The following is a 15,032-nucleotide window of genomic DNA, read 5'->3' as shown; positions in this document are numbered from 1 at the left end:
CAATGACCACCTAACTTCATTGCAGGAGGTACTGTGTGCTATAATTGAATCCGCATTTACAAATTTACTCTTCATAATTTTGTTACCATGGTCCTAAAAACGAGTTTCATTACTCTGACCTGAATCTATTTAAATCTAGTTAATGTATTCATTCAGACACATATCAAACCATTTATATATAGCCTACAATGCAAAAAATCACATTAAAATAATTTAAACAAAATTGTTGATGTGTTGAACTAGAAAAGAATGTAATTTCTGCGTGCTAAAAGATAATATGAGAAAAATGTTATTTCCTACAGGCTGGTGAATAATCACACTATCTAACCATGGATCATACATGATCCCTGCCGCCCACGTTGTGGCAGCATAATTGTGTTGCCATGGCGATGCAATCTGCTCCTATCACTTTGGTCCTCCACCAGATTGGAACCAGAGGGATGTCCACAGCCTCAGATTCATCTGCATGTTAGGTGCAATAATAGCTTGGTGAATGTTTGCAGTGAATGTGCAGGCATGCAGAGGTTATCTGTGTGTTTTTTATTTTGTTAATGAAAGTGTGATACTTTTTATTTTTCATTAACTATGGCAAATTGTGCAAACCCAAAGAACTTTTAGTTCCAAAAATATGTTTGGCTACATTTATAATAGAATGGACATTTCAAATATTTCCATGTGTGCTTTAAAAAAAAAGAAATTGCAACTCAAAGGTTTTACAAAGTGTCTGCATCAAACAGAGCCATGACGTTGACTTAACCATCTCGTGTTTAGCACGTGGAGTGGTCTATTTATCTTTGAATTATAAGATTCATTTCTTTTTTTCTGAGCACTTTAAAGACTTCTCGTCCATTGTGGCTTATAATCTCAGCACAGCAATGTCATTTTAAAGTTCTGAGACTTTCTATGGAACGTGTGGTTCAATCTCATCTGCTCTGAAGCTTGGAACAAGATAATGCAAAAATATTGGCATGTTTTATTTTTTCTTTCAAAATGTATAAAAACGTATACGTGTTCCCTCACCTCCGTAAACCCACAAGCACATTGCTTCTGACTTTTTATAATGACACTAAAGATGTTTGTGCACACCGCTGCTACCTGTAACCTGCACTGAATAAGTTCCTTTTCATGACAGACAGTTTGAATATGTGAAGAAGAGAAAAACGCATTTGGTGCAGCTTTTTTCAGATTGTGGTAGGCGTCGTGCATATTAATGCAACGTTTGTGAACGTGAACATAATGAGTAGGTGTTAGAATGGAAAGCTGGGCAGCTGGGTGCCAAAGGGTTAAAAATACCCGAGTTCCCCAGAGAGATTCGGAGCAGTGAGCAGGCTGCAGGCTCCTTCAGGACCCAAAGTCAGTGTTCAATAAACTGATGGTATGTGAAGCCTATTAATTACGTGATCATATAGTTGCTTTTCTAATTATGAAATTCATTAAGAAAGCAGTTAGTTACACAGGCTTCATTGTTGTGGACGGGCAGCAGGTGGTTCATCTCTATTATTTTTTTCTCTCATGAAGGATCCTTAACCTCTCCTCCTCCCACGCAGAATTGCAAGGCGCTCCTCTCCGCCGGAGGCTCCATGGACGCGCACATGCCGCTTGATAGTAAAACGGGAGATACAGTGAAATTGATGAGATGAGATACAGTGTGTGGGCACCACTAGTTCATTATCGGCTGCGTGGTGGAGATACAGAAAGAGAGAGAGGCACCCACATGAGTGTGTGAGGAGCGTCTTGGACAGCCAGAGGTGTGTGAGATTTTATTTGTAATTTGTCGTGTTTGTAGCCGTCTAATAAGTGATCACTTTATAGATAGGTCTGACACTGTTTGAGTGAAAGTTGTGTCTGAGATTGTGAAGTTTGAATCCCTGTTTTAACAGCTTCTTAAGGGAGGACAACCAGGTGAAGACGGAAGGATCTGATGACGGCTTGACACAACTGAAGGCAGAAAACAGGGTATCTGGCTTTATCTTCTTTTATTCTTTTGCAGCAAGTTTCATGTAGCTCTTGCATTTTCAAAAGAGGGTAACAAGAAAGAAATCATGCATTTACCCCATCCATCCATCATGAAATTCAGATCTTTGTGATGCATACTGATGCTCAACTGACTTCAAATTAAAGCGATATTCCAGCAATTTAGTGTTGCGCTTCCATAAAGTTGGGGAATTTGTGAGATAGAGATTTACATTTGAATGGTCAAAATCAATGCAGTGGTGCCTGAGATATCAGGACTTGTGTTCACACATCTCCCTTTTTCCTCCAATGACCTGCAGCTTGCAGGCGGGTTTAGCACTGACGAAATGTACATTTTGTGCTCACGTCTGATAGGACAGCCGACTAATTTTCTGAGGGATGTGTTTCTTTTGTTGTATTTCATTGTTTCTCTTATTGAAGTCTCAGTACTTTGTTAACGTTATCATAAAGAAGTGGGATTTCATTGCCCCTGACAATTAGGTATTCTTCCATCCACTTAAAGCACATTTACAGCTTTTGAGACAAAAACTATACCATGATGCAGCTTAATAATCTAAATTACAATTCTATTGATGTGCCGTTGTGCTTTCGGATATTTGGATTTGCTTACTTACACAGTCTGTGTGTTGCTGTTTTTGTTGATACTCCTTATAGAGGTGGGAATCACCAGACGCCTCATGATGCTTATTCCACAATATTGCAATATTCTACAATATATTGCAATTTATAACCTTTCTTCCAACTTCTAATTTTCCCAATTTCAAATGATGTCCCCTTAAGGAAACTTTGTCAACATCTGTTTCATCTAAGAAGCTACATTTCTGTTTGTTCATCTCACTTCAATTTTATTGCTGCAAAATGAGATTGTCAAGCAGACAAACTGACCAACCCATATATAATAAAAGAGCAATACTTGGCGCCTGTGTATCGATACAGATATTCCCACTGAAAATATTGCGATACTATGCTGAATCAATATTTTCCCCCACCCCTAACTCCCTATGAGTAGTGATACAATAATAAAAGAAAACGTCTCTGTGCTTCCAAACAAGTCTAATTATCTCGAAGGGCCAGTTGTTCAAAACATTTAATGATGATCAAAATGATCCAGATTTGGAAATCCCATTTTTTGCTATTCAGGATCAGGTAATTTGTTTTACTTTTTTTTCAAAGCAAAATTGGACTGGATCACCCTGATCCAGATACACACTTTTCAAGATTACCAAATCCGGACTACCAGTGCTCTTAATAGGACAACATATCACAATGTTGGGTACCGGCTATGTAAAGAACAGGTAGAAGAGCCAGCATGGGGTCACTGTAAGTGTTTCTTGTTTTGAGACAAAACCCAAAAATAACATAAACATCCACTTCCTTTCATAATTTCTTTTATGACCCCTCATCTGAGCCACTACAAATAGACATTAACAAATACATTGTGGATATTTTGAAATCCAAGATTTGATCCAATCCGTGATCCAAAATCCCACTGGAATACTTTCGAAAAACTGGGCCCTGGTAATCTGGATTTTGTAATCTTGCAAAGTTGTTATCTGGATAAAGGTGATCCAAATCAATTTTCTTTGAAAAACTGGAACAAAAGTAACATAGATTGCCTGATCCTGGATGGCAAAACATGGGATTTCCATATCTGGATCATTCAGTCACTCATGCCTTGTCACTACCATGCATCAGAGGGTATAGTTTGCATAAAGTTGAACCTTTCTCAGCTCCTTCATGTAACGCCACTCGGTGACTTTTAAGTCTTCCTTAATGCTGTCTTCAGTTTCAACAATCTCCATCGCCATCAGAAACTTGTTGTGATTGGCTTAATACATAATCAGCCAATCACAGTTGTTGCAGTCCCCCAGTGGTATCACTCTAACCTGTAGCTACATTTTTGAGGAAGGACACTTGAAACCCCTCTATTTATTTGGATTTTGTGTGTATTTGTTGTATGTGTATTTTTGTATTGTTTGTTTGCTTATTTAGCTTCTTGCTTTTTGGAATTGTTGGAATAAATGTCTGTATAAGAAACAAGTTGTTGTGTTACTGTAGGAGTTTTGTTGGTGTATGTTGAAAAAAAAAGAAAAAAGGCACACGTTAGCTTCGGAGCATGTGCATGTATCTTTTTTTCTGTTTTTTTGGGGCCTTTGTTTGAGAGGACAGCTGACGATAGAAAAGGGGGGAGAGAGGGGGGATGACATGCAGCAAAGGGCCGTAGGTCAGACTCGATCCTGGGATGCTGCGGTAAGGTCTAAGCCTTAGTACATGGATATGTGTGTACCCCAACCCCTTATTGCACAACTATATATCAACCTTTAGTTCCAAATGTGGATCAAACTCCGAAAATGCTAAATCCTACAACTTGTGTTCAGAGATATTATGCATGCAGAGTTGTACTCTTCGTGAAGTAAACTGATTTTCATTTGTAAAATTGGTGTCACTTAAAATCCAAAGAATTTGATTTCGATGTTTTGATGTGTACATCTTGATTTTATGTTGTACAAAATAATGTTTGGTGTACTATCACATGAGGTTTCTGTGCAAAGTTTTTAGGGAAGTAGATCAGGAGTGTAAAGAAACTTTGCTGAAGGTGTAAAGACGTATTGGGGACAGAAACTAGATGGCTGGATTTGACTTAGATGGACTTGTTATGGACTGCAAAAGGTTGGCTGTTCCACTGTGTGTGTGTGTGTGTGTGTGTGTGTGTGTGTGTGTGTGTGTGTGTGTGTGTGTGTGTGTGTGTGTGTGTGTGTGTGTGTGTGTGTGTGCGCGCGCGTGTGTGCATGCATGCGTGAGAGTGTGTGTGTGCATGCATTTGTGTGTGTATGTGTGTGTGTGTGAGAGAAGGTCAGGCCATATGAGAGGCCTTTTCATGTCTGTCTGCTTATGACAGCAGAGCAGTGAGACACCCTGTCATTGTGCCGCTCAGCTCCGGACACTCTCACACACACCGTTGTGACTCTACAGTTGAGAGTGTTACCTGACTTTGATCGGACTGTTTGACACCATGAGTGGTGAGTAACCAGCAAGCAGTTTATTGAAGTTTGCAAAGCTTCTTCTACCTCTATATTTTGTGTGATCATGTGGAGAATACGGGATATTTGAATTTACCAGGACAGAACATTTGCAACTTTATTGAAAGATTTTTGAGATTATTGTACCTCTATGGTAGCATATGAGGTGCACCCTCACATGCAGGAACAATTCTTGTTTTATGAAATCAGTGAAAAAATGCTTTATTTTTCAGTTTTCAAAATGTGTACGTAACAGCTTGATATGTGCTCCCTGTGTCCTAGTATATTTTAACATGTCAGAGGCTTTCTGTCAAGGTGTGAAATGTACTCTGCCTTACCAGCTGAATGACACAGAGTTCAATATTGAAATATTTGCCAGTGTTTAGTGCTGGAGTGGTTATAGATGTAATAGCAATATATGTTGTTGTTATCTGTATATCCATCTCAGGGTTATTGGTTCTTTCCCTTACTGTTACAGACCCTCATTTCCTTGCTGTTAGCTTAATGTTTATCACTGGTGATGTCCTCATTTATTGGTGGATGTTTGGGTTGTCAGACAGAAGAGCGCTGGCTGTAAACTAACCAGGACTGAGCAGTTTGAGCCAGAGTTGGTGGCTTTAGACTAGATGTTGATTCTTTGGCATGGCACTGGCGACACATCTGCTCAAATGTGACATAGTGACATAAAAAAACACAATAAAACAATGTAATACAGTTACAATTGCAGCTGTTCATTCAGGATGTGAATGAAATAAGAATCTGGTATTTAAAATGAAGAATTCTGGCAGTGTTTCTGTTCATTACTAAAACAAATTAAATATTTAAAAATGGCATTCAGCTCACAGTTGTTTACCTGGCTGGCTTAGGATCATGGTAGGCAGCGACCATGGCCATGGGGCGATGACACTTGAATGTTCAATATTAAAGCTTTTGTGTGTAACTTTTTGATATTATGAAACGTTTGTTACATTCAAGCCATTACCAAATGAGTTGCTACAAAGCTAATAAAGACTATCAGCTCCACACAACTCTCTCTGAATTTTTCAGTACGGCTGTTATCAGAAGTTTGTGTCGTCTGGGGACTTTTGCGCTCAGATACTTGAGTGAAGATAATTACCTCATCTGAAGAGTTAATGTTTTTGTAATCCTCTGTGTCCTCCTTCGCTACTAGCAACTGCGTGGGGGAGGGGTGGGGCCTGTGCGCGATCACGGAATGCTTGTATCACGTGGACAGTTTTGTACAGTACAGAAGTGCGCGATTTGAGACACACCACATATTGCGGCAGATCCTACGGATTCCCCCTGGGGTCAACTGAGAAAAAAACTAAACTAACTAATTCATAATAATCTGTGCTCACGGTTTAATAAACTGCGCACGGATTCATAATCCATGCTCACGGTTTAATTATGAATTGTGAATCCATGCGCACGGTTTTATTTTAAATAGAAAAAATATCCTATACATATTTTTACCTTAATTATAACTTGTGTCCTCCTAGTTGTACTGTATCACTAACTGTTAAAACATAAATTAATAGATTTTCTTTGTAGTGTTGTAGGTAATACGTCTAAGCACCGCCGGCTGCTACTAGAGATCAATCTTATTTCTCCAGGTTGGAGGACAGCTTGTATTGATAAAAATGTGTTTGTAGCTCATTGTTACCTTACCACGTTAGGAAAGATGCATTATTTAACATTTAATATCATTGTGCTATAGAGTGAAGGCAGAGGACATTCAGAAACCTGTATCTCACTCAAAACAGCATGCATAGTTTTTTTTCCAAGTTTGTATGCATGTGGAAGTACCAGAGACTCCCAAATAACTCCCAAAATCCCAGAAAAAAGTGTTTTTTTCATAATATAGGCACTTGACCTGCAGGCTTACATGTTTTACAACATCAGCTTCACTTTAACTCTAAATATTGTGTCACTGCTTGGCTTGGCTTGGTTTCAATTTGCAATCTTAAACAATAGGTTAAACCCTTCAAACACAGCCCTGGATGCTGATTCTCCCTCCTGTTTACACTTAGCAATTTTCCATCATCTGTTTTTGGTTTGGGAGTGGATGCTTTCTGCCTGTTGGACACTATCGATGTGTGTGGACATTCTTCATATCCATTTAAAGCATACTCCACCATGCCAAAAATTGCACTTGAGAAAAAACTTCATATGTGACCGATTATTTCTCTCTCTGATGTGCTCTCCCTGCCCAGTTTCCCACGAGACCTGCCTCCTGGACCAGGTGCTGGAGTTGATTATGAATGAGAAGCCCCCCAACAGTGCTAGTCTTTTCCTAAACGAGGACCTGGACAAAACCCCCCTTCCAGAGAGAGGAGACTTGAGGAGACGCCTACGCAGGGCCATGGAGAGGAGAGCCAGCAGCATGAAGGAGAAGATGAGCTCCATCAGTCGGGACAGCATCAGAGGCTTCCTCAAGAGGAACTTGTTTGTTCTGTTCACTGTCGCCGCTGTGGCTCTGGGTGAGGGAAGGGGAAAACCCAAGTGGAGGTTAAACTCTATTTTCTGTGCAGTCACTTGGATTAATTTTGACTTCATGTACATTTGTGCTTGTGTGTGTATGTGCAAATGTATTCAGGTGTAATCCTGGGCTTTGCTCTGCGCCCCCACAACCTGTCCCTGAGGGAGATCAAGTACTTTGCCTTTCCAGGAGAGCTACTAATGAGAATGCTACAGATGCTGGTGCTGCCTCTCATCGTCTCCAGTCTGGTCACAGGTTGGATTTTCACATGCATGAACACATAGATGAGAAAATGTAAACTTGTAGCAAGCTGATTACATTCTCAAATTAATTTCCTCTGTCTCAGGTATTTCCTCCTTGGACAGCAAAGCGTCAGGTAAGATGGGCATGCGTGCAGTTGTCTACTACATGGTGACCACCCTGATTGCCGTGTTCATTGGTATTGTCATCGTGATGATCATCCGGCCGGGGAAAGGCAGCAGGGACAGTCCTGTGGCCAACAGTGGAAACATAGAGCCGGTTCAGGCTGCTGATGCTTTCTTGGATCTCATCAGGTAAAAGCTTAGAAACCCTACCTAACACATGAAGGTAACCATCTTGTATCATCTTTCACATTTAAAATAGTAGTTTCACATTTTGGGAAATGCAGAGTCAGATGAGAAGATCAACAACAATTCTCATATCGAGAATGGTATAAATCTTCTCATGTAACTCTCAGCCAGAAAATTAACAAGTGTATTTCCCTCAAAATGCTTTATTTAACTGTCCCTTGAAAACTGTCACTTTTAAGTAGTTATGAGGACATTTAGACATCTACAAAAATGGGAAACGCACACATCCATTCACCCAATTCTAACATGGTTATTAATCAACATATTGTAGGATAACAAAATTGACAACCTGCTGTGATACATGCGGTTATGTTTTATTGAAACAAGCACACAAATATAATATTTTTTTGCATTTTTTTATCTCAGGAACATGTTTCCCCCCAATCTGGTAGAGGCTTGTTTCAAGCAGGTGAGGCTGTCCTTTCCTATTAGTAACATAATAATGTATCATTATTTCATGGAAAATATTTTCATTTTTAGAAACAGTAAACACATACATTTCTTATTATAACAAAACTCCCATCTTAACCAGCTACAAACAGTGTACTTCAAAGACAAAAAAACAAATTTTTTAACTGTGAAATCACAGTTATTGCTTTACATTTCACTGTCAGAAACTTAAAAACCCACACACGATGAATGCAATATTTAATTCCCATGTTCTCTCTTGCAGTATAAAACTGTGTACAAGAAGACTGTGCACACAAGGAACGTCACAGTGGCCGTGAACCTCACTGACTCTCTAAACGTGACAGAGTCTAACCTGAACGTAAACCTCAGCAGGGTGCTGCACACCATACAGGTGGGTGGCAGTTGCAGTGGCAGTGGCAGACATCTCATCTGGGGGAAACAACACAGCTCTAAGTGGGAACAACAATAGTTCTGTCCAATCTGTCCATATCCACTCATTAATGCTCCGTTAACCCAGGGCATTCTGCTTTTTACAACATCTTACTTTTCTATGTAAAACACTTCAGCAGAAGGTAATATATAAAACGTAATGTTTCTTTACACATACTTTTTACAACAGGAGACGGTGGAGGAGACTGTCCCTGTGTCCGGGTCCTCCAGTGGAGTGAACGCTCTGGGTTTAGTGGTTTTCTCCATGTGCTTCGGTCTGGTCATTGGCAACATGAAGCAGCAGGGCCAGGCCCTCAGGGACTTCTTTGACTGCCTGAATGAAGCCATCATGAGGCTGGTGTCCATCATCATCTGGTCAGTAAAGCCACACCTCCAGAAGCTCTTGATTTTGGTATAGAAGTTTGAATTGCAGTTTAAATTCCTTGTTTTTAAGACATATTGAAATTATCTCTTTATAAATTAAATGGGAAACTGGTTGTTTGAGAGCTTAAAACTCAATATGAAAGCATATTTGTATATTTGTAGAGTATGTTTTTTTTACTAAAGATGGTGTGTAACAATTACAGCAAATGATAAACTGTAGTTGTAAGCTGTAGATTCACATACATGTATTAAGCAGTTGTATAGCTCTTATGGCCGAAGTTAGTTACAGAATCTCACTTTAGTAGCTTAACATATGTATTCTCTATCATTCTCTTACACAATCATCTCACCTGTCAGGTATGCTCCTGTTGGAATACTGTTCCTGATTGCGGGAAAGATCGTGGAGATGAAGAATCTGGCAGAGGTGGGCGGCCAGCTGGGGATGTACACCGTGTCGGTCATTGTGGGTCTCCTCATCCATGGCCTCGTTGTCCTGCCACTGCTCTACTTCCTAGTGACCAGGAGGAATCCCTACAGCTTCATTGGTGGCCTGCTGCAGGCGCTCATCACTGCTCTGGGAACTTCATCTAGGTGAATCTCATCCTCTGTCCCGCTCAGTCCATGACCTCAATGTTTGTGTCCCATCCACTGTGTTTAAGGGTGTTTTATGTGTCGTTGATTGGAGGAATACATACAGTATCAGAAAATAGCCAATATAACTAGACCATGTCATATTATAGTTTAGATTCTGTACTATAGATTCTGACTCAATCAACAGTTGGTAACTACAGGGTTACACTTTCAGATACAAAAAGAAAGTTGTATTATTACCTATAGTATAACAGGACCTCAATGACATAAACATTGGTACGATACTGTGTATTATATTATATTGTTTTGTGTGTCTGAGTGGTTCCAAATCGTGACGCCACGTCTCTCTCTCCCTACATACTGCAGCTCTGCCACCCTGCCCATCACTTTCCGCTGTCTGGAGGAGAACAACCGTGTGGATAAACGAGTGACACGTTTTATCCTCCCTGTGGGTGCCACCATTAACATGGATGGCACTGCCCTCTACGAGGCTGTGGCAGCCATCTTTATTGCCCAAGTCAATGACATGGACCTAAACTTTGGGCAGATTCTTACCATCAGGTAACCCTACTTTAGTTTTGGTTTACACCATAGACCAAAACACTGTAGATGGTGGAGGCATGGGGCCCCAAATGTCTAATCCTGCTCACTGCTCTAGCTACAGCATTACCATTTAATAGAGAATACTTTGAAGAAAACTATCGTTTTGGCTGAAAAAAATCCTGTTGTTTTTAAGTAGATATAGAAGTACAATGAACAAAATTATGAATGCAACAGTTTTTGCTCCCATTTTTCATGATCTGAACTCAAAGATCTAAGACTTAAATTTATGTACACAAAAGGCTTATTTCTCTCAAACATTGTTCACAAATCAGCAGCTGTCCGGGTGGCTGGTCTCAGACAATCTTGGAGGTGAAGATGCTGTATGTGAAGGTCCTGAGCTGGTGTGGTTACACGTGGTCTGTGGTTGTGAGGTCATTTGGATGTACTGCCAAATTCACTGAAACACCTTTTGAGACGGCTTATGGTAGAGAAATAAACATTCAATTCAAGGGCAACAACTCTGGTGGGCATTCCTGCAGTCAGCATTCCAATTGCACGCTCCCTCAATCACGCTGTGTAATAAAACTGCACATTTTAGAGTGGCCTGCCAATATCCTAATACTTCTCTTTTTTTTACAGACTGTTTTTTGTGATATTTGAGAGAAATAAGCATTTTGTGTAAATAGAAAAAGTCTTAGATCTTTGAGATCAGCTAATGAAAAAATGGGGGCTAAAACAAAGTGTTGCGTTTATAATTTTGTTGAGTATGTTAACTAAGACAAATTCTGGCTAGAGAACCCAACACAATTAAATGATGTATTAGGACTCATGCAGTCTAATTACACCTTTCATTTGCCCTTACTGCACAGTTTTTGTACATACATGTTCTTCCACATGAATTCTCTGCTTCATCTTTATTACCACCTCACTCTAGAGGATCAACATGTGATCATAGTTTATTTACACCATGATTCACTTAGACAGCCTTTTCATTAACAGAGCATTCTGGTGAGTAAATATACATCTTCTTACATATAGTCACCATATCCTACTAAAACTACTCTATGGTATAATCCACTTTGACAACATGTGCAGAACTTTCTACACTTCATAGAAAAATAACTGTGTGACCAGCTTGTAGATAATTTACATAGTTTAATATAATTCCTTGTGCTTTTAAGACTCTCCAACTCCCACAAGGAGTGAACATGTGCTGTTTGTTTGTTTCCCTTTTATAAAATGTCTTCACTCTCGTCTCCATCCCTCCCACCGCCCACTCAGTATCACAGCAACGGCTGCCAGCATAGGAGCAGCAGGCATCCCTCAGGCTGGCCTGGTTACCATGGTGATCGTATTGACATCGGTGGGACTGCCCACAGAGGACATAACACTGATCATTGCTGTGGATTGGTTCTTGTGAGTTTGCACTAAATGTCAGCTTGATGGGGATTGGTCTGTGTACTGTTCTGTGGGTCTGCTAGCCTAAATGTCATTGTAAAGCTTCAGAGAGCCGAGAGGTCCCACCACTACAAAGGTTATTGATGCATAATGCAGAGTGGCAGATTGGAAAGCCTGTGTTTAGAGGCACATTTGTACATTTTAAGCTATGAGTGTTTGTACAGCAGATAGACAACAAGATGTCCCAGTTTGTTTGTCTCTGTACATCTCATCTGATTCTCTCTGCCCAGGGACCGCTTGCGGACCACCACCAACGTGCTGGGTGACTCGCTCGGGGCTGGCATCGTGGAGCACCTTTCCCGTGGAGAGCTGCAGAGTCAAGATGCTGAGGTGCGCAACTCGGTTATCGAGGAGAATGAGAAGCCCTACCAGCTTATCTGTCAGGAAAACGATACACTCAACCACCACAACAATGAGACCACAATGTGAAGACAAGAGCTACACCCTTAAGGGCTTCATGTACCAGAAGCATTCTAGCTAGAGGGTTGGCTTGCAATGGTGCAGGGACAGTTTTGGTTCATAGTTCATTGTCAACTCAGCCAGTTCTTGGAATCATTTTTGCAGTTGCAGATGACAATTCACATCTTTCTCTGGGAAACAAGGAAATATAAAAACAATACAGCCATTACACATCTAATACCCACAATCTGTTTTTTGGCTGGAATACCAATTATTTGGGGTAATATTTCTGTTTGATAACTGTTTTAATATAATGTCAGGCACGTTCAATGTCAAAGATAGTTGAAAGTAATTTTTAAATGCTTCTTCATGTTTTTAGGATTTGTATAATTAATGATCCATAAAGTCAAAGCAGCATAAACTCCTTACCAGCATCAGTGTTCGAATACACAGTGAGGGAACTTCACTGTGTATTCGAAACACCACATTCATGAATAAAAAGTAAAGCGACTGATTTTAAACTCTTAACAAGTAAATCTGGCATTTTTCTGTTGCATGACTTAACACTTAATACATATTATTTATTTTTCTTTTCATTACAACTACCTCTAAGATATGGAGGACCACACACAGAAATACTCAATGGAGTACATCAGCAGGATGTAAATACATAATTCTTTAGAATATTTGTATGTTATTTGAGTTTGCTTGCACAATTTATTTGTGCAACTTTGAATGTACTTGACTGTTACTTGTACTAACACTGGAGGGTGGTGTGAAGAAGAATATGTGCTACTTATTATTTTGAAGTTGCTATATTTCAAGTGACTTGGTAGAATGTTTTTCACTCTGTGATTTCTTATGAATATTATATTGGTGTGTATTTCCTCTATTTCTTTTGTTTTATTGTTTTTGCATTATAGGTAAAAGACTTTACCGGAATATCTGCAGTTATACTCTCTTCTTAGTTATCTTAGTAGAAAGAAATATCAAACAAGAGAATGAGAACAATTTTTGTTTCATTTTTTCTAAAATGTTTTTAGATTACTGGTTTATGAAGTATAAACAACCATTAGAGAACTATTTGTTGTGAGTTACAACAATGTGCATCAGTACACCTGCCTGGCTGCCTTTTCTGCATTTTAATGTTGTTATATTTTGACTGGGATACTATATTGCAAGCTAACGATTGATTTGTTTTGTGAAAAGGTACTGTGAAGAAAGTTTGTGAATGATTTGAGTAATTTAATGTACAGTTGCTTTATGCTTTTTGGTGTTGATTGTTTTAGAGGAAGGTGTAGTGTATGAGTTAAATATGATATACCATTTAAAGCTCTTTAAATTATTTTGTGTCACGTTTATGCCCATTACGAAGTCTGACTTTAGTTTTAAGGCTTGATGTTACTTCAGTATAAAGCTCAACATTTTTGATGGACAGCTTATGAAAAAATGTGACAAATAAATGGCTCAGGAATTGAACTGTGTTTCTCATTGTTGTGTTTGTGGCTACCCCTGGTGGAGGATATTCTCCTGTCCAGAAGCTGCTCTCATTAGAGACAATCAGGGGTCAGATTTAGGATGAGATAAAACAAGTTTATAATAATAATAATATACAACTAGAGAATGTGTTGGTTCCTAACAACCGTTGTTAAACTACAATCTACAGCCATGCTAGCAGCTCTGTGTGGCTGCAGTACTTTGAGCCTATTGCTAACATCAGCATCGATCGACCAATATGCTAAATTGCTTACAGGGACAATGCATACATAATATACAGTATACTATACATATATGAAAATTGACTATGTGTACCATGCTCATTGTTTTAAAATTAGATGGTTAGCATGCTTATGATGCCTAGTTAGCACTAAACACAAAGTACTGCTAAGTCGGATGGGATTGTCTTTAGTTTTACAGGTCTACCTCAACTGTGTGGATTCCTTCACATTTTGCCTCTCTGTCCTTGTCTTAAGACACATTCCCACCCAGACCCCTCCAGTGTTATTCTTTACCTCTCCACCAGATGCCTTCAGACTGTTTTTAGTCCAGATCCCACCCATCTGCCCTGCACCTAATTCTTCTCACCTGAGTGTCTACACCTACCATTTACTCATCAGCCTTGCTGTCCCTTCTCCCAGTCAGTTGTCAGATTGTGACATGTCTTTGTGGCCATGTTTATTTGCTTTATACCTCCTAGCTTACCTTCGTCTGCCAGTGCTTATTTGTATCTTCACTCATTGAATCGTCCCTATCTGCCTTAGCTATCTGGCTAAATAGAATGTGTTTTGCAGTGAATAAGACACACAGTCGCACACAAGATACTTAGAAAAAGACAGTGAGGCAGCTTTGGTTATTACTTCAGATTAATTTATAAAATAGTTCACTTGAGATACTGTGTTTTAACATACAGTGCATTTTTCTACAATACAATACATGTGTGCTTTACCCACAATTGAGCCCTCTAAGTTTAAACAGCCTTGCCATGTGGTGAATTGAATCATGAATACTTTGGCATAGTTTAGTGACGGACCATTGGTGAAATAGACAAATATAAACTGCAAATGCGTAGATATTTAAATTTCGGGTAGATGCCTGAGGGCCTCATTACTAACAGATTGACTCGGGTTTCATGCTGAGTTTATAGCACAAACATTCAATTTAAAGAGTAGAAAACATCTCATCAACATTAGGAACATTTGCTCTTTACACATTTGCTCATGATACACAGGAAGT

At 39.4% G+C, this 15,032-nt stretch overlaps 2 protein-coding genes across 5 annotated transcripts in view; one reads left to right on the top strand and one right to left on the bottom strand.

The window, feature by feature from the left end:
* Positions 1–1,353: 1,353 nt before the first annotated feature.
* On the top strand, positions 1,354–13,778 carry slc1a6 (solute carrier family 1 member 6). Of its 3 annotated transcripts, XM_032525211.1 has the most exons (12): positions 1,354–1,748; positions 1,881–1,956; positions 7,208–7,474; positions 7,591–7,728; positions 7,820–8,027; positions 8,451–8,493; positions 8,758–8,886; positions 9,115–9,299; positions 9,666–9,899; positions 10,266–10,460; positions 11,724–11,858; positions 12,131–13,778. In XM_032525211.1, the coding sequence occupies exons 3-12, from the start codon at positions 7,252–7,254 to the stop codon at positions 12,327–12,329; spliced, it is 1,689 nt and encodes a 562-aa protein (XP_032381102.1). In that variant the 5' UTR covers positions 1,354–1,748; positions 1,881–1,956; positions 7,208–7,251; the 3' UTR covers positions 12,330–13,778. The 3 variants fall into 3 exon arrangements, 2 of the variants coding, with proteins under 2 accessions (XP_032381102.1, XP_032381101.1); XR_004333362.1 differs by lacking the exons at positions 1,354–1,748; positions 1,881–1,956 and adding an exon at positions 4,871–4,994 and having other exon boundaries at positions 11,724–11,976; XM_032525210.1 differs by lacking the exons at positions 1,354–1,748; positions 1,881–1,956 and adding an exon at positions 4,871–4,994.
* Positions 13,779–14,644: 866 nt separating this feature from the next.
* ccl44 (chemokine (C-C motif) ligand 44) overlaps positions 14,645–15,032 on the bottom strand; it is a 4,092-nt gene continuing 3,704 nt past the window's right edge. For both annotated transcript variants that reach the window (XM_032525233.1, XM_032525234.1), the window contains exon 5: positions 14,645–15,032. This exon is cut by the window's right edge and continues 636 nt beyond it. The gene's annotated coding sequence lies outside the window, so the exon portion shown is untranslated.

This window comes from Etheostoma spectabile, chromosome 9 (assembly GCF_008692095.1).
Source record: "Etheostoma spectabile isolate EspeVRDwgs_2016 chromosome 9, UIUC_Espe_1.0, whole genome shotgun sequence".
Taxonomy (NCBI): Eukaryota; Metazoa; Chordata; class Actinopteri; order Perciformes; family Percidae; genus Etheostoma; species Etheostoma spectabile.
This window is presented reverse-complemented; position numbering and strand designations above follow the sequence as displayed.

Bases quoted from the DNA above. Each gene is read 5' to 3' on its own strand.
- slc1a6 (XM_032525210.1), top strand. The intron at 8,028-8,450 runs GTAAAAGCTTAG...TTTTTATCTCAG, and splicing joins GCTTTCTTGGATCTCATCAG to GAACATGTTTCCCCCCAATC. The intron at 8,887-9,114 runs GTGGGTGGCAGT...TTTTTACAACAG, and splicing joins GGGTGCTGCACACCATACAG to GAGACGGTGGAGGAGACTGT.